At 28.2% G+C, this 24,508-nt stretch overlaps 1 protein-coding gene across 1 annotated transcript in view; it reads left to right on the plus strand.

The window, feature by feature from the left end:
* LOC113377826 (rap1 GTPase-activating protein 1-like) overlaps nt 1-24,508 on the plus strand; it is a gene marked incomplete in the record, with an annotated part of 395,724 nt that overhangs the window by 278,407 nt on the left and 92,809 nt on the right. The window contains 2 exon segments of the mRNA XM_026618256.1: nt 2,305-2,438; nt 2,847-2,965. Of these exon segments, the coding sequence (XP_026474041.1) occupies nt 2,305-2,438; nt 2,847-2,965 (253 nt within the window).

The following is a 24,508-nucleotide window of genomic DNA, read 5'->3' on the forward strand; positions in this document are numbered from 1 at the left end:
ATAGGTCAACTATGTGTCGTGGTCGTTTAAACTTATACCCCGAAGGAAAAATTCACACCATTAAACGAATATTTTGTCATGACGGGTTTTCCTGTGACGGGTTGAATCGTCATAGAAAAAATAAAAAAATATAAATATAAAATATTGTTTTTCTGGTGATGTTTTATATTTAATGGAACTATTTTTATTTTTTAACTTGCTGAAAGTGAAGTTTGTTTTTCACAAAATTCGCTGATCTTTCAAATTATTTTTGAGTAAAAATTTTACATTTTGTCGATGTTTTCTTCAAAACTTATTTGCAAAATTTTGGAAACTCGATTAAGACTCCCGTATTAAATTTTAAAATATATAATATATAATAGAATTTTTTTTCAGTCACTATTCACAAAAAATCGTGAACCGATTTTTGAAAATTCAAGAACTCTTCGAAAGATATCAGTTGGAAATCGGGCTGATTGATGTTTAGTGAAAATCGACTTTTTATCATTTTTTTAGAAGTTAATTGTTGAAAATTTGTTTTTGGCAATTTTGATAAAATTTTGTATAATGATAATATAAGGTTTAACATCCTAACGAGCATACTTAAATATTATAGGAACATGGAAAGTGTCAGTTGTGACAATTTGAAAAGTTTCTAAAACTCAATTTTTATTGATTCTGTTGATTATTTACACATATCGGAAAGTTCATACAACTTGCCGTTGGGCCAAATGCGACTTACAACTAGTATATATATTAGGGTGGTCCTTAAAATGGTCATTTTCGAATTTCTTTGCTCCCAGGAGCTCAAATGGTTCCAAATAGATAAAAAACAATTCTCTGAAAATTTTAGCTCTTAATATTAACGTTTAGATAGAGCGCAATTCAATCAAAGTTTGTATGGAAAGAGCATGGAAAAAATTTTGAAAATAAAAAAAAAAGGTTTTAAGTATAACTTAGCGACAAATGAATGGGTTTTATTTATTCATTGGTTCGCTAAATTTCATCTAAAAAACATTTTTCAAATTTTTGAAATTTTTTCCATGCTATTTCCATATAAAACTTTGTTTTAATTGCGCTCTATCTAAACGTGGTAATATATATATATATATATATATATATAGGGAACTTTATATACATTTTACCGTCACGCTTGAAAAATTTAATTTTTAAACATACAAACCTATAAATTTTCTCACACAAATCGATACCTATGAAAATATATCAATTAGATATGCTAATGCCTTTTTTTAAATACATATACATAAAAATACATACACGCATACATATGTATGTATTTGTATAAGTGTATATTTACTACCCCTTCTGTTTACACAATAACTGGTAACCCCATAAAATACGTTTTTAACCCTTTTCAAAATTTTGCTTGGCAAAACCGAAAATTTTGACAAAGAATGAAATTGCGAGTGATTTATACGTTTACCGTAAAATTAAAGTTTTCACCCTAAGTACACAAATGTATATAGGCCACTTTGGTAAAATATTTTGCAATATAAAGCAATATTTTGAAAAAAAATTTACTAGTTTCGATTTCTAATTTTCCAGTTAGATATCAGATTTTAAATATAATATCAAGTGACATTATTATTACCGATGAAATCGGTCCAGCCAATTTTTGAGAAAACCTCGATTTAATGTATAAAAAATTGTTCACATACATACACATTGGTTACATACATACATACACGAAATTTGGTCTCATTCGATTCTGAATGGCTTAAAACGTCGAGAAAACATAAAATTAGCGAATCGAATTTTTTTATGAAAACTTTTCTCTCGGGAAGTCACATCATAATTATTTGTAAAAAAATGTAACCTCTTGCTAAATAAATTAAGTTTACATTCTGCCAATATGAAATATCTATCAACAATTTATTTGTGTAACGAAAGTTGTACGCCTGAATTTCTTATATATATATAATATATATATATATATATATATATATATATATATATATAAATTAGTATGTGTATATTTACTATGAGTATGTGACAATTGCAAAATGCAAAATATGCATTCAGGTGTGGTCCTTGCCTTGTTTGTCGGCTCGTTAAAATTTCTTGACTTGTCTAGCTGACAAGAAATATTAACAACCTGCCAAAGTATATATATATATATATATATATATATATATATAACAAATGGAACACCAAATATTGCACACAATTTAATGCCAACTTGTAGTTCTCTCACTGACTTTCTCAACTTAGATCGAAACGTATGCGTTAATTTAGTTTCTCAGTTTTTTGAAATTATGTAATAATTAAATATTTATTATTTCTAAATTTTTCTATTTTTTTCAGACGTCAACACATTGGCTGGACGTCTCAACATGGTGCAAATGCAGGGGCACAAAACCCTGTGTCTCCGGAACGAATTACGAATACACCAAATGGCAGGGAAAGGTTGACCAATGGAAATACACCTAGTCCACAAGGTAATAATTTATTAAATTTCCATATTTGGTCTTATTGTTAGATGATTGGTTAAGACTGAAGACAAGGTCTATCACATTTTACCAATTTTTCCTTTCATTTTAATGATCAGGTTTTAATTCATTGCTATTTTTGGGAAAGTCGTCCATTATCTGATTTCTACTTTGATGGTGTTTTTAATGGCTTTTACTAATTTTTGTCGAATTAACTTCCCATCTTGTGCAGTAATCATATCCAACAAAGTTTTCTAATTTTCCTCTTTCTTGTTAGCCTTTTCACCAATTTACAAAGAGTAATCTATATATATATATATATATATATATATATATATATATATATATATATATGTTACAAGTTTATCAATTCCAAAAAAAATCAATTATATCTAACTTTTATTTTATTTATTTCAGCAAATGGTGCACCTGAGAGATTGAGAGGAGCAACTCAGGACCTGTTCGAACTTTTGGAACGCGTTCAGAGTTCCAGAATTGACGACCAGAGATGTTCTTTGCCTCCTTACTTCTCACAGGTCAGATTAGAAATATATTTTTGAAAATGTTCTCTGAATATTATTTGCTATTCTCTTTCGACCACCTAAATCAAAAACGCCTGAACAGTATCAAATTTTTCTTCGACGTATATAATTTTAATTTCTGAACGATCAACTAAGTAAAAATTTGATTCTAAATCTAAAGTATGAAGAAGACGTCGATATATTCAATGGCATTATTTTTAACATTTCTTAAAATGTTGAACATATTTTCAACTTCGCAAAGGAGAAGTTTGTGTTTTCATCAAAAAATCCGATTCGCTAATTTTATGTTTTCTCGGCGTTTCAAGCCATTCTGATTCGAATGAGACCGAATTTGGAAAAAGTATGTGTGTGTGTGTGAATAGATTTTTTACATTAAATCGACGTTTCTTCGAAAACGCCTGCACCCATTTCAAAAATTGAAAGAATGAGGACTATCGTTTCTCAGTTTTTTGCAACGATCGGCTGAGCCATTTCTTTGTAATTTGCAAAAAAGTATATAACTTTTTGTCCACGTTTTAGTTCACAATACTGAATCGATTTTAAAAAATCAAAAACTGTTTGAAAGATATTGGTTGGGAACGATACTGATTAGTTTTCTTGCAATTAACTGTTAAAAAAAATTGTGCCGATTTTTATGAAACTATTTTTCACGATAGATATCATGGTCTTATAGAGCATACTGAAATATTACGACCCTACGACAAGTAGTTTAGTTTTAAAAATTCATCAAACTTTGAAGAAATATTATAATTAAAATTTGTGTCTAAAGTGCATTTGTGATGTGATAAGTCAAGCATTGTTAATTCATTAAAGTTTGGAATAATAAACTACAATTTTAGGACATACAAGCAAGTGTTTGTGCAATATAATTATTATAATTACAGAAAATTTGAGAAAATTCAATTGGAAATCGCATTAGTAAGATTTAATTGAAAGCGAAATTTCGTTTTGGATATATTTTGGGAGATACCAATTTTTTGTCTAATATGTGGATTTATAGGTCAAATTATCACTGAAATTAATTTATTACTAATATAAATCTATTTGACAGTGCCAAAGTATTAAGTATATTTTGGTATCTTTTTTAAAATTATCTCTAGTATTTTTTAATATTTTCTAGATATCTAAATATATTTATTGCACATCAACTAACGCCAGGAGCTGATGTATTAAATTAGAGACATTCCACCAAAAACTTACTTGAAGTAGTTTTTGGATCAATATATAAAAATTTTGTTAGCAAAACCTTTAATCTATCAATAAACCAATAAAAAAATCCATTAAAAACCAACGGTCACTTACAAATTCGTTATTTTTTATCTTGGGACCATATTGTCTCTTGAAGTGATATGTAAAATCTTCCAAAAACTTAGTGCAAGTAGTTTTTAGAACAATGTTCAAAAATTCGATGGCAAAATCTTTAATCTATCAATAAACCAATAAAAATCCATTAAAAGCCAACGGTCACTTAAAAATTCGTTATTTCTTATCCTGCGACCACCATATGGTCTCCTGAGCTGATATATAACCAAAAACTTACTTGAAGTACTTTTTCGACCAATATATAAAAATTTTGTTAGCAAAACCTTTAATCTATCAATAAACCAATAAAAAAATCCATTACAAACCAACGGTCACTTACAAATTCGTTATTTCTTATCCAGTGACCATATTGTCTCCTACACCATATGGCTTCAGATAAAAACTATCAATTCTTCTAATTCGATATCGAAAACGCATAATGTTTATCTTTCATTCGCTTTATAATTTTTATTAATATCTTCTCTATATCTTTATTAATATCTCAAGTAACAGCAAGTAAGTTCCCACACATTAATTAACTCGAAGATAAGCGTTGCGTTAATTAGTGTCTCAGGCGGCAAACCGGTAGGCTAAAAATGCTCGCAACCCGGATCGACGCGTCGTTCGAGGTTAGAGAAAAGATTGGGCTACCGGTTCGGCCTGGGACGCATAAGTCGTTGACAGGTACTTAGATAAGAATCGGTGAAGTAATAGTTTGCGAGAAAATGGTAATTATAATGAATTTAACAGTTATGTACTTAGTTTTTGACAAATTAGGAGTTTTTTTTATTCGTATTTTTTAAGACTTTTTGATCAAAATGACTTATGTTTATTTTAATTCAAAATATTATTTATACTATTCTATTTTATTTTATGTTTGAATTTACACCTCAGTGTCGGATTCATTAATCAACATTAGTTGGCGACCGTGCAGAATTTTTTCTCGGACTCCGACAGAAACTGTGGCAAATCGATTTTTATTTTAATTTTAACACTGAAAGAGAAATCTCATGAATATAATAAACAGGGCAGGAATAGTAATAATTTTTAAAATACATTTCCGGGTTTTCTTCTACCACAGTAGAATATTGTTTCTTACCTTGTCGTTATACTCATTTTTTAAATATATGTATATATGTGTGTGTGTATGTATGTATGTGTGTGCGTGTGTGTGTGTTTTCGCGGATATAAATTTTTATCGGCGATTTCAGGAACAGGGATCAACCGATTTGAACATTTGAATGAATATGTTTATACATTTTTAACAATTTCTTCTATTTTATTTTATATACTCCCTAATTTTTTTCACAACTTTGTACATTTATTTTAAACAGAGATGTAAGTAAATTTATATATATATATATATATATATATATATATATATATATACAAAAATTTATAAATACATTTACTAACGATGGGTACAAAAACATGACAAAGCTTATTCAATACAAAATTTCAGACAAATGTAGGGCATGTTACTTCGGTAGGGACAAACAAATCACTTAATCATTCAAAACGATATATTGTGAATATATATATATATATATATATATATATATATATATATATCTTTTAGAATGATTTGCAATTTAATATAGTTAGTAACACTACAAAAAAACTGTTTTTCGGGGTCTTTTGAACGGATGTCTTTAGGGTTTTCAATAGGATGATACCAACAAGATAGTTGACACATGTTACTAATATTTGTAAAGAATATTTCAAAAATAAACATATTAGAAAAGTAAAACTGTATTAAAATTTCTGATCGTTTTACAAATTCAAAAATGTCATGACACGTATTTTATTTTGTCTTTATACTGCTTAGCTAATTCCTCAATCATGGTCAACTTGTGTTGCCACATCACTCCCCATTTTTTACTGCCTAGCCAACTTGTGTTACCACAATATAATTCCTTAATACATTATATAATATATTTTATTCATTTGTCTATTTCAAAATTATGATCGTTAAATATGATTTTGTACATGTATACACGCTTTATGTGAGTACTAAGAAATCTGCATTAATCTGTTTGGGAGATTAAAAATATATATTAATAACATTCTTACTAATTAGTAATTATTGTTAATTTTGATTACTACTGTTTCTGGCTAAAACGATAAAGTATGTTATCCACAAACCACATCCATAGAAACAAAACTGGATAAAACGAATTCACTTTAATGAATATTTTTTAAAGATATTTATAGTCACAAGATTATTAAATATTAAATATTTATAAAAATTTAATTTTTTATATTATTTTATCTGTTGCATATAAATATTAAAATTTAAAGTATCTTCAACTGGGATTCTAATCGTATATTAAAATATTTTGGAACTTAACTTAGTTTTTTTAATAGGTGCATGTTTCTACGGAAACTTAAAATATATATATATTATATATATATATATATATATTATACATATATTTGTTCTGACGACTACTTTCGCCATCTGCCACTACAATTCAGAAGTTCAGAACTTGGATACGCTTAGTTAACACTTGTGGAGATGGCGCCACAAGAGTCTTGCTTCTACTTCATACAACAACCGCATAGCTTTGAACTCTGTCGTTAGATGGCAATACATTCGAGATTACATTTTATATATTTAGGGCCATCTAGCGTTTTTCTTCAATCAATTTATTTTTTATTATTTTAACCGCACGGAATATAAGGACTTTCGAATAAGAAAAGTAATTTGTGAAAATATTTAGTAGTTTTTGTTATTTGGAAAAAAAGTTATTTGGTGGACCCTGAACTAGTCTTCTCTTCTTCTCAAAATTGTTTTTTATTTATAATCATTTCATTTATAATTAATTTTCTATTTATTTTATTATTTCCGAGTTTTGAGGCTGTAGGATGTCTCTATCTTCAGAAACTTTGAAAACAAAAAAAATTATACACTTATTAATTGTTTGAAATTAGAATCAATTCATGTTCATCGCTTATTGATTTTGTTATAAAAGTGTTATAAAATAAACACTCGGTAATGATTTTTTTTAATTACAATATTCATTGCATCTGTTAAATAATTAACATCTGGTAATAATGATAAATAATAATATAAATTTAAACTAGCTGTAAGTGGAATTCTGTCTTGAGGCATTTATGGCATCGTGCCTTAAGGCAAATTGCTGGAACTTCCCGTACCGAAATGTTCGAGGAATACTGAATGTTTTCAAATAGATTATTATAAATATTGTAACATTGTCTAATATTTATGAGAATTATATAAACTGAATTGCAGAGTTGAAAATATTTGTAAGTATATTAGAACTATAGCCAGAATTAAAAATAAAATCTGAAATATTTTGATAAAACTAAAAAAAAAAAAAAAAAAAAAAAAAAAAAAAAAAAATTGAACAAAATTTTTTTTTCCAAAATCAATTATTTTGTTAAGACAAGCAGAAAGTTCTTTGAATCATTTAAATCGGACGCTTAGTTCTCTCAAAAACTGCCATTTTTTACATATTTAGCTCCATATCTTCGAAATGGCTGGGCCTGCCTTTGCCAAAAACTAATAAGCACTTCTCCCAATCATTACTAATTGAATGCTTTTTAGATCATTCAAATCAGATACTCCGTTCTCTCAAAAATTCGATTTCTATTTTCTGCACTATCTTGCTCCGTATCTCCGAAACGGCTGGACCTGCCTTCGCCAAAACTAATCAGCTCTTTTCCCTATCAATAGGAATCGAATGTTTTTTGAACCATTCAAATCGGTTGATCCGTGCGCCCTAAAACGTGACTGGAAATTTGTATCCATACATACATACACACACCACACACACACACACACACACACACACACACACACATCCATTTTTTCTGAGGTATGCAAAACGTTCAAAAACCTTCAAACGTCGAGAAATGTTAAAATTTTCAATTCCGATTTTCGGCCCATTACAATAACTTACCCTACGGAAGTTAATAAATAAGAATGCATATAATGTAATGAAAAATAATTAGTTTGATTTGAATCAAAGTTTCTTGGTTTTTATTCCTAATTAAATACTTATTTTTTAAAATATATCAAATTTTTGTTGTATTTTTTTTTTATTAATGAACAAAATAAGCAACTACAATGTTATTATCAAATTATGATGCACTTGTCGCTAAGTTATAAAATTCTAAATAACATATGGAATTTTATTCATGTTAAGTTCCATAAGAAACTTTGGTTGGATTGGATAAAATTTTCACAGATTTTTTTTATCAATTTGGAAGCATTTGATGGGCCCATGGGAGCGAAGAAATTCGAAAATATCCATATTAAGGACCACCCTAATATATATATATATATATATATATATATATATATATATATAATTTTTTTAATCCAGTCAATGTCCCTTTCACAATAACAATTTCACAGACTCTTCCATAAATCATAATTTCCAGCCTCGCACGATTTCTTAGTCTCATGTAATATAATAAATAATTATAGTAAGTAAATTGGAATTAATTTAATTAACTGTACCTAGATAGATGGGTTTATGTTAATATCTTTTTATTGCATAATTGTTGTTAGTTTATCTCTTTTATTATAATGTCAGTTGTTTTATGTTTTTTATGATTAATTACACAGCCTGCGAATGAACAATGGAGGAGTTGTATATCTTATTTCAAAAAATCAATGGGAAAAAAGTAACAGAGAGATAGAGGATTTGTAAATGCCACTTTATGTCTCGTAAATGCAATTACTTTCTTTAATACAAAATTTTACCATCCAACACTGTTTTTTTTGTTTTTATTGACAAAAATTGCTAAAAATATGTCCATAACTATGATATTCGTTAAGTGCTCGTCAAGACCTTTCATTTGATACCCCACATGCATTTTTGTCATATGACGTCATCAGGGGTCATTTGACCCGCCGCACTGTATATAGTACGACATTATAAGCTCGCATGTTTTTGGTGCATTTATTCATTATATCTCTTGTAACTTTTGAGCCGTTTGTCAGATGTTATTGAAATATTAAATATATATATATATATATATATATATATATATATATATAGTTATATATATATATATATATAATGTCCGAGTACAAAAGCAAGTCACGTTTTTAGTTGGATTCATTGCATTGAAAACCATACATTATTGCACAGCTGCCAAACATGACGACATACGTGACATGCAGCATATAAAACACGAAATGTCACTACTGGGGAAAAAATACAATTTTATAATAAAAACTCTCTATCATTATAAATAACATCCCCCGCATATTTGTCTTTTATATAAATTTTCGTCTTAAGAAAAATTTTCATTGTATTATAAAATGTTCTATATTCAATACCACTTTTAAAGTATACCCAGTGGCTGTAGGTTCTAAGTATATTAGAAAACATTATAGTGTACTTATTTTCGAACAAATTCATGAAAATATTTCATTAACATCAGACAAAACGTTTAAACGTTACAAGATATATAAGAAATAAATGCACCAAAAACGTGTGAGCTGTGAATGCCGTACTATATACAGTACGGCGGGTCAAAAAGATCCTTGATGACGTCATATGGTAAAATTGCATGTGGGGTATCAAATGAAAGGTCTTGACGAGCACTTTACGAATATCATAGTTATAGACCATCGACAGCAAAAAGGTTTTATGAAATAATATAATAAAAGTTTGAATGAAAAATTAAGTACAATTTTGTTTTAGTGAAAGATTTTTTTGGTTAATATATATATATATATATTATATATATATATGTATGTGTGTGTGTGTGTGTATATGTATGTATGTATGTGTGTGTGTATTGTGCAAATTATAAGTCCACTTCGTGCATTTCATTCCATAACAAACGTTTGTCGACCTCACTACGCAATCTGATTACTAATTTGACATTAACATTCACAATGGTGTCACTAACTTCGATTTAGTGCTGAAACTTTATGCGAGTACGACTCCATTTATCCAAAACATAATTCTAATATTTGCAACCATAAAACAGATTTTAGATAAAGATGTAATAGATTGTTTACGATGAATCGATATCGATAAAGTTGAAATCAATACAAAATTGTAAGTGGTTGGTAATTATTAAATACGAAATTATTTGATTTTTACTAAAATTTTGCCTCAAGACAAAATGCCACTTGCACCTAGTTAACTTCCCGTAGGGCAAGTTATAGTAATTGCAAAAAAATCAAAAAACAAAACTTTTATATATTTTTACGTTTTAGAGGTTTCTGGCTATTTTGGAATACCTTCGCAAATGGAATGTGTATGTGTGTTGAATAATTCAAAAACATTCGATTTATATTGATAAGGAGACGAGCTGATTAGTTTTTGACGAAGGCAGGTCTAGCCGTTCCGAAGATATGGGGCAAAAAGTGCCAAAAAGGGTAACTCAGTTTTTAAAAGAACGGAGCGTCCGATTGGAATAATTCAAAAAACATTTTACTTGTATTGACAAGGTAAAGAACCGATCAAATAAAGGCAGGTTTAGCGGTTTCGGAGATCTAATGAAAAAAGTAAAAAGAAAATGACATTTGGCGGTCAAAAAGGATAATCATGAGACATATGCATATCAAATTATCAGATATTTTATATAGATTTTAACAATAAGTATAAATTCTGTTTGCATTCCTATGGGTTCCGTACCAATTTTATTCGTTAGACGGCAACGCGGCGCTTATGCCCTTTGACATTTGGCTCTATGCAGTTAAAGCAGTACGATTGCTTTGAAAAAAAGTTCAGAATTTCCAAAATATGTGAAAATAAAAAAAAATAAATTTTTTGTCAAATTCCTAGTTTCTCAAAAATCTAATTTTTACGAAGTAAAATTTTTTCAAAAATGTTAATCGCTTTTAAAAAAATAGTAATATTTGGTACGGGAAGTTCCAGCAATTTGCCTTAACGCATGATGCCCTAATTACCTTAAGACAGAATTCTACTTTTAGCTAGTTTTTAATTTACATTTGATTTGCTCAGATATAACAAACAAGATAGTAAAAATAATGCAAGTTACAGTATTTGTAATAATATATTTGAAAACGTTTAAAATTCCTCGATCATTTCGTTACGGTACGGGAAGTTCCAGCAATTTGCCTTAAGACACGATGCCATGCACCACTAGTTTATAATTTAAATAAATAATAGAAAAATTTCTAACACTTTGTTCATACGTGCAATTGAATTAATAAGTCTATCATTTATCAAGCGTGCCTTACACAGCGTCCTTGCGGTACTCCTTTTTTCATCCTTTCTTCATTCCTCTTTCGATTTCTTTATAAATCCATTTCTCCGTGTAATTAAATTCCCCGTCGGTTTCGTTTTGTGGTCTCCTCAGTAATGGACAGATGGCGCGTCATGCTCCGGTAGTGGCCGAAGTGTTCCGGTCCGCGTGACAGGCACCGGATGCGACCGCAGCGCTCCGGTGAGCACATTGCGGCGGTGGGGCGAAACGAAAAATGATTCAGATGATAAATATTATGGGGATACTGAAGTCTGTATTTCAAATAGGAATTGTTCGAAGTTTTGAAGTAGAAGTGTATATAAAAGGTTTTTACTAGATTTTAGTAAATTTTATTTGGTTTTTATTGATGTAGACAAAATTTAAGGTGTGAAATGAAAATTAAAAGTTATTTGAACAAAACTAAAATAGTGTTCTGAAACCATATATTGCAAATTAGGGAAATACTAAAGTCTGCATTTCAACTACGAATTGTTCAAAATTTTAATATCAACGTATATATAACCGTGTTTACTGGATTTTAGTAAATTTTATCTAGTTTTCACTGATGTAATCAAAATTATCATGTCCGTAAAAAATATTCTGCATTTAGATATATATATATATATATATATATATATATATATATATATATATATATTAGGTTGTCAAATATCTCCCTTCCGCTTTTTTGCTATTAGTTTATAATACAAAAAGGCGGAAGGGAGATATTTGACAACCTAATATATTGCAAATTATCAAAATATGTTCTGATAGTTCATATTTTGTGTACTAAAGTACTATAATATAGTAGTTTTTACTAAATTTTAGTAAATTTTATCTAGTTTTTACTGATGCAAGAAAATTTTAATGTCTAGTATAGAAATTTTAAGTCATTCTGAAAAATTTAGAAAATTGTTCTTCTAAATCCAGGTATAGCAAATGAGGGAAATAGTAAAGTCCGCATTTCAACTACAATTTATTAAAAATTTCAATATGCAAGTGTAAATAACAGTTTTTACTAAATTTTAGTAAATTTAATCTAGTTTTAATCAATATATACAAATTACGATGTTTGAAATGAAAATTAAAAATTATTTAATAAAATGATAAAATGTCCTACATTCATATATGTATTGCAAATTATCAAAATACGTTCTGAAATTACATATTTTGTGTACTAAAGTACTAAAGTCTACATTTCAATTATTAATTGTTTAAAGTTTTAATATCGAAGTGTATATAACAGGTTTTACTATATTTTAGGAAATTTTATCTAGTTTTAACTAATGTAAACAAATGTTAAAGTCTGAAATAAAATTTTTAAGTTGTTTAGAAAAATGTAAAAAAATGTCCTAAATCCACATATTCGAAATTAGAGAAATACTAAAGTCCGCATTTCAACTACGATTTATTCAAAATTTTAATATCAAAGTATTTATAACAGTTTTTACTTATTTTAGTAAATTTTATCTAGTTTTTACTGATGTAAATAAATAATAATGTATTATTATTACAATTAAAAGTTATTTGAATAAAAGTAAAATCTTTATTGGATTTTAGCAAATTCTATCTAGTTTTTACTAATGTAACCAAATTGTAATGTCCGGTATAAAAATTTAAAGTTGTTTGGGAAAAAGTAAAAAAAATGTTCTAAAGCCATATCTTGGAAATTATGAAAATACTAAAGTCCGCATTTCTACTACGAATTATTCAAAATTTCAATATTCAAGTATGTGTATATAGTATTTTTTGCTAGAGTTTAGTAAATTTTATCTAGTTTTTACTGATATATATAGCACACTCGGCAAAATTTCCAAGATATTCAAGGAAATGTAAACTAATGTACAAAATTCACTACATATATCAGCTTAAAAAAGTTCCAACAAAGTTTTAATCAAAATTTCGTTATTTAAGTGTATCTTGGATATATAAAAAATAATTAAATTCATATACATCTCCATCTGTTTTAATCATACACATTTAATTCATATACATTTAATGTTTAAATTTTAATTTAAAGTTACCAACATATTTTGACTTGGTCGGTATAAAAAATTATTTTTTCGAATTAAATTATAACATTTGTGTCCTGGTTCTCCTACTGTCCTGATACAAATCTGGTTGGCCTTATTCTCCGGCGACAAAAGAATTTTTATCTGATGATAAAAAGATTTTTTTCGCCAATAATTGAGACATAAAGTGCTGCGATTTATTCGCAATTAAATTGCGACGACCTCGCAAATATTGCGTTGGAAAAGAGACAGTAAACGATTGCGATTTGCGTCAAATTGACGCTGAATCTGATTAAAAGTGGTAAATGGGTGCTAAATGGTAAATGAATTATGGTGAAGATGGAATTTGGTCAAGATAAAGACTTTAAAAAAAATTAAATGTTTATTTTGCTATTCAATTTGCCCGTCAGTACAATCCTCTATCTCTTACATTGTGAGAACTAAAAATGTTTTCAAACACGTTGCCCAAAAATTGTACAAGTAAAATAAATAAATATAATCTTTACTGCTGCCATAGCAGCAGTATACTTCTGTTTTATTGCAGTGTAAATGTTAATTTAAGAATTTTTCTACCTGGCACTTACTTTACGACCAGAAGTATTTGCATAATCCCCAAATAAGGGTCGTTGTTGACCCTTAACCGATATATAAATATATGGTAGAAGATGAGAAAAGACCCTGTAGTTGAAATCTAGTAAAACGTCTGTCAAAACATTATAATTTAAGATTCCTTGTCAGTAGTGTCTTTTTTGCATTTTAGATAGATATTTAAGTTGTTTTTTTATTTTAAAGGTTGATATTCAATTTGCTCGTCAAGAGAACTCTTTTCCTTGTATCGAAGTTTGATTTAAGTTTGCTGAGCAGTAGAATTCGTTTTTATATTCCAGACCGTTGTTTAATATACTTGTTAGTAAAATCCTATTTTTATTTTCGTAGGACTATTTTCAATTAAGTTAGTAAATTCCTTGTTATATATTTTCATGAAGAGCCAGAGTTTGCTCGTCAGTAGAGTTCTTTTTATCATCTGATTTAATTTTTTTGCTCGTCAGCAGAGTACTATTTTTATTTTTGACGCCGCTAATAATTTTTCTCATTAGTATAATCCTGATTTTATTTTTTGTCAATTTTAAATTTGGTCGTCAGTAGAGTGTATTTTTATCTTGTCGGTTAATATTCATTTTTTTTTTTAGAATTTATTTTTAACTTTCCGTAGGGTAGTTAGGGTAATGGGCCTGAAATCGAAAATGAAAATTTCTACATGTTTTCACGTTTCAAAGGTTTCTGAACATTTTGGTATACCTCAGAAAAAATGGACGTTCGTGTGTTTTGTGACATACACCTCCAGTTTTTTTTATTCTAATGTCAAGTTTTAGTTTGCTCGTCAGTAGGGTCTTATATTTTTTTTTCACGATATTATATATTTGTAGTACTGATATTTATACTTGAAAAATATTATACAATCAGGCAATCCTATTTCAAATACATCAGGCAATACTTTTGTCTAATAATAAGGGAAACTGGGACATTTTCTTAGATTTTCTTAATAAAAAATCTAATTTTTAACAAATTTGTAATTTAAAATTTCAATTTTCGTTACGAAAAGTTCTAGCAATTCGCCTTAAGGCACGATGCCATGCACCACTAATTAATTGCAAAAAAATCGAAAATGAAAACTTTTATATCTAGTTTACGTTTCAAAAGTTTCTGAACATTTGGCGTACTTCAGAGAAAAATGATGTATGTTTATGTTTTGTCTATGAACGTGTATTTTGACTTTGTGTGTGTGAGGGTGTGCGGATACATTTTTGTTTCGTCCACGATTTCGAGAGAACGGATGAACCGATTCGAATAATTCAAAAGGCATTTGATTCTTATTGATATGGAGACGTCTTGATTAGTTTTTGGCAAAGGCAGGTCTAGTCATTTTGGAGATCCGGAGCAAAAGTGCAAAAATTGCAATTCAGTTCCTTGAGAGAAAGGAGTATCCGATTAGAATGATACAAAAACCAATTTACTTGTATTGACCAGATGAAGAATTGATCAAATTTTCATGAAGGCCTAGCGGTTTCGGGGATCTAGTAAAAAACTAAAAAAAAATGCCATTTGGCGGATAAAAATGATAATTAGACATATAAACATCGAATTATCAGATATTTTATAGACATTTTAGAAATAAGTATAAATTTTATTTACATTCCTATGGGTTTCGTACCAATGTTTATCTGTTAGACGACGACGCGGCGCTTACGCGCTTCGATATTTCGTCTCTAAAACAAATAAGCAGCACGATTACTTTATATCAAAAATTTAAAAAAATAAGCTGAAATCAAAGTTTTTAAAAAATTTAGAAGTGTAAAAAATACTCAAATTTTCCAAAAAAGTCCAAATTTTTTCACAAATTTTAAAATACTCAAAAATCGCAATGGGCAAGTTTTTCAAAGTTTTCTAATAATTTTAAAGCATTTTTGAAAATAATAATTTTTGATACGGGAAGCTATAGTAATTTGTCTTAAGACTCGATGTCATGACTATTTTAATTTTTAATTAATACTTTGGTTAGAATCCTTTTTCTATTATTTTATCAAGGATTAATTTGTTTGTCAGTAGAGTCCTTTCTTCTTAAGTCAATTGATCTTTTTTACACAAACACATACATAATAGTAAACCTCGAACTCTTCGTTTGTTAGAACTTTTAGTTCGTCTCTTTCCGTCCGGCCAAAGAAACGTGTTCGTCCCGAAGCAAAAACACATTCGGCTCTTTAGTCTGTTGCGAACCTTCGTCGGGGTAACATCTATAAAGAAATTATTAATTTATTATTAATTGTTCAATTAAAGGATTTAATTGTTCAGTAATAAATACAGTTAAATAAAAATATTAATTAATTCGTAAAGTTTTGTGTCCTTGTGTTCGTTTATAAACAAAAATAACATGTGATTGGATAAAGTGATAAATGTAAAACATTTATATTTGTTTATGGATAAAATAGTGGAATTGAAGAATAAATCTTTATAAAACAATTGTTTTAAAAATATGTGAGCTTAAAAGTAAACATAATATCAAATACTTATAAATTTCAACATAATGTTTTAAGTATGAATTTATTAATAATTTGAGAAACAAATCGTAACACAAGTACATCTATTATTAAATGTTTTACAAATTTGTTATTCGATATTCAGTTTGGTCGTCTATAGTGTATATATGTTCAATTACACACTAATTAATATAAATAATTTTTTTAAATATCATTTTGATAAAGAAATTCCGGCTATTTTAGATAGAATAATTACAAATTAAAATATATATATTGATAATTAATAAATACAAACTTGACATGCTTTATTGTAAAAGACATTCTCTGTGCAAAAATATTTAAACAAAAAGTGTGCCTTTGATTAATTCAGATTGTTCAAGAATAACTGAATCTGATATATTCATAATTATAAATTTTTACCTATAAATAAAAATAATTTATATAATTACTTTGGATTGTACATTTGTTTTTATAAAATGGCTTCTGAGTATAAGAAGAAATAATTATAATAAAGTTGATTTTTTGTTTAATAAGACATCGTTAAAATAAGTGATTTTTTAAATTGTGAACTGTTTTAAATTCGTCAAGTTGGCATCGGAAAAGGGCTACAGGGGCGCCATGGGCGTGCTGCGGTGGCTCTCGGAACCGGGCCGGAACTCTTCCTCGACTTCCGGACGGACAAGCGGAAGGAGTTCCATTTCCGAGGTGAATAAGAAAAATTCTAACCAATCTAAGAATCATTCTAATCGGTTGCTTCAACTGCCATTTATGCTCCGAAACGGCTGGACCTGCCTTTGTCAAAAACTAATTAGCGCGTCTCCTTATCAATATCGAATGTTTTTTGAATCATTCTAATCGATTGATCCGTGTTCATATAATCGTCTACGAACAATTGTATTTGCATATACATACACACATACATCATTTTTTATGTTAAACTTTTCATTTTCGATTTTTTGCGATTACTACAACTTACCCTACGGCAACTTAAAAATAGAAATCAACAAAAGTAATATTAGGTTTTGTTTTGTTTTAAAACAAAATATTAAACTAGCTGTAAGTGGAATTCTGTCTTGAGGCATTTATGGCATCGTGCCTTAAGGCAAATTGCTGGAACTTCCCGTACCGAAATGTTCGAGGAATACTGAATGTTTTCAAATAGATTATTATAAATATTGTAACATTGTCTAATATTTATGAGAATTATATAAACTGAATTGCAGAGTTGAAAATATTTGTAAAGTATATTAGAACTATAGCCAGAATTAAAAATAAAATCTGAAATATTTTTGATAAAACTAAAAAAAAAAAAAAAAAAAAAAAAAAAAAAAAAAATTGAACAAAATTTTTTTTTCCAAAATCAATTATTTTGTTAAGACAAGCAGAAAGTTCTTTGAATCATTTAAATCGGACGCTTAGTTCTCTCAAAAACTGCCATTTTTTACATATTTAGCTCCATATCTTCGAAATGGCTGGGCCTGCCTTTGCCAAAAACTAATAAGCACTTCTCCCAATCATTACTAATTGAATGCTTTTTAGATCATTCAAATCAGATACTCCGTTCTCTCAAAAATTCGATTTCTATTTTCTGCACTCTTTGCTCCGTATCTCCGAAACGGCTGGACCTGCCTTCGCCAAAAACTAATCAGCTCTTTTCCCTATCAATAGGAATCGAATGTTTTTTGAACCATTCAAATCGGTTGATCCGTGCGCCCTAAAACGTGACTGGAAATTTGTATCCATACATACATACACACACACACACACACACACACACACACACACACACACACATCCATTTTTTCTGAGGTATGCCAAAACGTTCAAAAACCTTCAAAACGTCGAGAAATGTTAAAATTTTCAATTCCGATTTTCGGCCCATTACAATAACTTACCCTACGGGAAGTTAATAAAAATATAAAATATCAAGCTAGCAAATAAAAAAACACAATCTCAATGTTTTAATCGTAATTTTTTTTACAAAAACCTTATTGAGAAATTATTAACAATATCATAAATATATTCATTTTTATTAAAGTTTTATATTATAAAAATAAAATCAAATTTGAATTCTATAATTGATGACCCCAATGTGTGTGTATGTTTTCATTTCGTTTTTGTTTCATTGTGTCAAAAATTCATTTGTTTGACTTTAAATATTGGTTTTTTGGATAGTTCATGATTTTAGAAAGAATAGGACACATGAACAAGATTTCACAAATTTACTTAAAATTTGAACTTATTAGATGTAATGCATATGTTGAATCATTAGTAAGAAATATGTAATTTAGATATTATTATTGCCAAAGAGCAACTAATATATGATACGAGATTATAATGAAAATTCTGGGCAACATAGTTAATATAGTTGTTTTTTTAGCGCAGATACTATTATCTTTTTTTGATTTTGTTATACTTGTTGAAAAACTACAATTTGAAATACGTATTCGTTTAAAAATTATGGAGCATAATTTTTTATATACAAATTTAATGAACTGAAATGTTTGTTTGTTTGATATATGGATAGTAGACGTGGGTACAGGACAACGTCTTTTGGGTCAGCTAGTATATATATATATATATATATATATATATATATATATATATATAATTCTTCAAAAATTACAAAAAACCACGTATTATTGTTTGACATTGAAAACATTTGAATCTGCTAGAAATGTCAATTCATTTGAAATTTGAATTCAGCTGAAATTATGAGCCTAGATAATATTAGAATATAATATACAAGAAAAACGTAATGTTTACATTATTATTGCCAAAAAGCAGCTGAGATGTGCCAGAAATTAAAATAATATAAGATACAGTCAACAATATATGTTTGGCATATAAAATTATTTAATTTAGTTGAATAAATAAAGCAACAAGTCCAAAATTGCATCAAATAGGGTATTTGAAAGTATAGGATGGGATATTAAAAAATTTTGATGTTTTGATTTGTAGACGTGTGTACAGGACAACGTTTGTCGGGTCATCTAGTATATATACAATATCGATTGGTGTATTTTTAAAACGTTGCAACAAATCGATAAAATGAGTTAAACGTTTTAATAATTAATAAGAAGAACTTTAGAACTCAAATGGTCAATAAAATGCATGTTTTTCCCATCATGGACCTGTCTTCGGTTTAAATATTAATAATAAATTAATATAATAATAATAATAATAAAATATTTTTGTGTGTATGTGTTTGTCTATGTAACTGCGTACAAACTTCTTCTTAGTTGGAAAAGTAAACAAATTTAAATGAAATAAATTTAATTATAGTCGTTAATGGAATTGAATTGAGAGCCGTCGGATTGAGTAACTCGTTAAAAAACTAATGGACGTTAATTGTTTTGGTATTCAATTTAGGTGTTTGGTAATTTGTACGACGCATACGTAATTTACGACACAACTACAAATTTGTAACATTTTAGAAAAACTTTTGTAGAAAAAACTAAACAAAAATGGTGATTGCAAACTCGAAACATTTAAAAAAGGAGGCGTTTATGAATCACGTTCTTTTTTAAAAATTTCTGGACCCTTTTACCCCGGGGTGATGGTGACATTTAAAATTAAAAAATGTAGTATTATTTAGTTTTTTCAGTTTTATAATAAACAAAATATATTGCTGGTTTTATTACATTTTATGATAAACTTGGAGTACTTGAAGTATTTTTAGTGCCACATGATGTACTTATCAGACATACCAATATGGCGATAAGTTAATCGATATATATATATATATAGATATATATATATATATATATAGATATATATATATATATATATATATATATATATTTGATGTATTATCCTTATCAGAGCGACTCGGGGTGCTCCAAAAGGGAGCTTTATCAGGCAAATGAGCTTTTTACGTGTTGACAAAATGTTCGACCATTAGCAAATGGCGCCGTCAATCTTATCGCCTTCACTCTTATCGTATACACCTTTGTGTTTTGTTTATTTTTAATATAATTCTTGTAATGTAGACATTAATAAATTAAAATCGAAATTTGACAAGGTAATGTAAGTATAGTATAAAAAATGAGTGCGCGTAAGGTTCACACGCGAATGAAGCAAAACTTATTTGCTACTGTACAACGTAGCAAATTTAAGTTAAGTAAAAATAAATACATCATATAACAATTTTGAATAATGTTTGTTAGTAATATGGTAACACTCGTAATGCACACATTTATTAGTGTTAACTATTTTACACATTTATATAAGGATAAATTATAAATTATATATTTATAATGGCATTAAAAATATGTATTATATTTAAAAACAATGATGTAATTAAAATCATACTTCAAATATGACATGAACGGTTTGTCATTGTAATTAGCATTTAGAAATGGACCTTCTTCAGAGAAATGAAGTAATTGCTGATTAATAAATTCTATAATATTCGTTCACACAGTGGATTATGTTAAACAACGCCTAAACAAATAATGTTTTAGCAAATTCACTCATCATGTAATAATTGTGTTTGAAGAACTTCATGTAATTAAAATTAACATGCATTCATTGACTGCTTGTATTTTTTTTACTTTTTTGCTGGCGATATAATCTCATTCTTTGAACAGCTGTAATATCTGTCTTGCCTAAAAAATATTTTCCATTTCAATAACTTCAAAGATTTATATAAACTACGAATAATATAGAAATAATTTCTAATCAATGAACTTACGTTTAGTACAAGGCACAAATGTTTAATTTGTTTTATTATTTTCAAGGAACAGGATAAAATATTATTCTGATTCAGACATTTTTCATTAAATCAAGATTTGACTACGATGTAACTATAAAATGTGTATTTATCTATGCCGATTTTCTTGTCGATATCGGTACCAATACAACGTTGACGCTGGAACGCATACAACGACAGATCTCTAATCACATACGCGACGACCAATCACAATCGACCCGTATAGAAATGATATCATTGAGAGCGAATGACGAATCATTGGCACTCGACTCTTATCTTATCTTATCTGCCGTAACGCACTTCCGTTGCATTTGTACGGATTTACACCCTAGTCGCGCCTAAAGAAGTTTTACTTAAAAAAAAGTTTATTGTCAATTAAATTTACCATCTGGTCCCACGTGTTGCAGTTTCTCGATTTTTACGACACGTTCCATATTTCATTCAACTTTCAGTCATCAGACGTGCTCGAATAAAAGACGACCAACAAGAAGAAAAAATAACACCAAAGGTAATCGCACATGGAACACGTTTTTTCGTGGTAAAGGTGCCCCCATGGATATTATATATATATATATATATATATATATATATATATATATATATATATATATATATATATATTTGAAAAACCACATGATCCCGAGGGACTTCTGAAGCGTTCCCATGCTTTTGAAATGGAAGCCTCGAGGAGCACGTTTCGCAAATCGTGGATCAATTAGTAATGGATAATGCATATATATATATATATATATATATATATATATACATATATATATATATATATATATATATACTAGCTGACCCGACAAACGTTGTTTTGCCATAAAAAATATTTCTAGTATAAAATGTTTAGTATGCAAATAACTAACTGATTGCAAATGTGGTGCATAAGTTAAAGAAGCAGCTAACAAAAAATATATGAACAGTTTACCCACTGCAAAGCACGCCACATATAAATGTCCCTTAATAGTCTTTGCAAGTGCCAACCTAATCTGAAACTCATTCTTTCTGTATCTTTCAGTTTCGATTTATAGACTATTAAAATAAAGAAATCTGGCCTCAAAATTAAAAAAAATATTAGGGTTGGACAACCCTTAATAATAATGACTTGTTTTTTCAAGCTCAAAAATCTGAACTGAAAGTATGTCAAAAGTATTCAATGACTAAACCCCGGATAAAAAATTCTATAAAAAAGAAAAATAGGGATCGATGATAAAAAAGTAAAAATTTAGGGTTGTATGTATTTTTAATGCCACGTTATAAAAAAAATAAAACAAAAAAATGCATTGATATTTTGCTTATTGTTGATTACTTATTGTCCTGAGATTTACTTAATGTCTATGTAGGACAGTTGTAAATATATTGTTGAATAAAAAGTTGTAAATATATTGTTGAATACCAAACAATTTTTATATAATTTTGAGATATACTCTTGTCATTCCTAGAGTACTAATTTTCAATCACCAGAAGTATTCATGCCGTAATATTGTACTTAATGAATAAGTACAGAAATGTAATAAATTCAATGAAAATATATCCCATTCATTATCATTCATTGAAAGCACTCTGTAATCATTGCAACATCTGGAATGACAAACCGTCTCGATATCATAATAATTGGCACACCAGTAGAAAGGATTCTCAACTTTAAGGGGCACAACTAGTGTGAAATTTTCAAAAAATCGAATTTTCAATTTTTCCATATTTCGATGGGTTATACCTTCAAAAATAACATACCAAAATTTTAAATCGATATCTTAAATAATTTTTGAGTCACAGCCATTCAAAGAGTATATATATAGTATATAGTACAACGATCATTTGATCTTTAAATGCGTTTTTCTCGAAACAGCATTTTACGAATTTGCTACAGCGATTACTCAAAAACAAATGATCCGATCACTACCAATTTTTTTTTACATGTTCTATATATAGTTCTCCGTAAAATGAACTATCGATTTTTTGATCGGATAAAAAATCGAATTTTGGCAGTGCAAAAACGACCAAAATTTTGGGTGAAATTCGACTTTTTTTTAAAAAAACGCCATCATTTTGTCAGTTTTTGATTTTTTTCTTTATCGTAGTTCATTTTACAGACAATATTATCTAGTTTAACGAGATTTTTTTTTAAATTTCATCCACGTAGAAGGCCGGAATCACTGCAGCAGTGAAGAGCTATGTTTTGTCGTGCCGTTGGAGATCGACGATAACTTAAAAAATATTTCATTTTTTTCTTCAAAAATTTTACTATGTATTCTTAAACATGTATAAATATATTCCTAAAATTTTGAAATGATTGATAAAGTAGTTTTTTTTTAATATAAATTCCCAAAAATCACCTTTTTTTTAGGCGGTTACATTAGTTGTGCCCCTTAATATAATTTAGTCGACATACGCCATATGGTAAATGATATCTATGTTTCCCGATGCAATTTTTACAGAACCGTTGGAAATAATATATGTCTGTTACAAAGGTACTTGAAATGTACCGTCTATCTATATCTCAGTCAACTTTATTGTTTTCCATGTAGTATGTATGTACTACAGACTACATACACGGATAAAAATGAGTATGAGGAAATGCATATGGGACGTGGGATGCGAACGAAATGAAAATAATGGTAATGGTAAATTGTAAATGGTAAATGGTAATGCTCGAACGAGAAACATTTTTTTTCTTGGACTGTTTCGAAATTCAAATGGCCCATTCAGAAGGAAAGAAATATTATATATATATATATATATATATATATATATATATAGTAGAATTTTACTGATCCGACACCTCTAGTAATCCGACAGCCTCGCGACCGAAACTTTGGACAATTTTTTGGAAATATTTGTAAATTTTTGGAAATTTTAATGTTATACCCAATGCCATATGTTAAAATTATGACTTTTACTTATAATTCAATAATCCGAACATACCAGTAATCCGACACTCTTATTTTTGGTGTGTGTATATATTATTTTTGCTTACTTTAAATAGAATTATATTTATTTTCGGTTACTTTATTCATCAGATAAAAATTTATCAGTGCCCAACTTTTTAAGATTATTTGTTATTACTATCCAATGAAATTAAAAACATTAAAAATTGTATAATATTTCTAAATTTTTCATTTTTTAAATATTTGTATTATGATTTTTCCCTCAAAATTACATCATAAATGCTTGATTTTTTTTATTATTAACAATATACAATATATCTTCTATATTCTTTATTTAAACAACATTGTGTCTCTGACATCAGTATGAGTCAATGTTGATC

The sequence above is a fragment of the Ctenocephalides felis genome, unplaced genomic scaffold (assembly GCF_003426905.1).
Source record: "Ctenocephalides felis isolate EL2017-DRISC unplaced genomic scaffold, ASM342690v1 CF-g0.4_SCAFFOLD_00845, whole genome shotgun sequence".
NCBI lineage: Eukaryota > Metazoa > Arthropoda > Insecta > Siphonaptera > Pulicidae > Ctenocephalides > Ctenocephalides felis.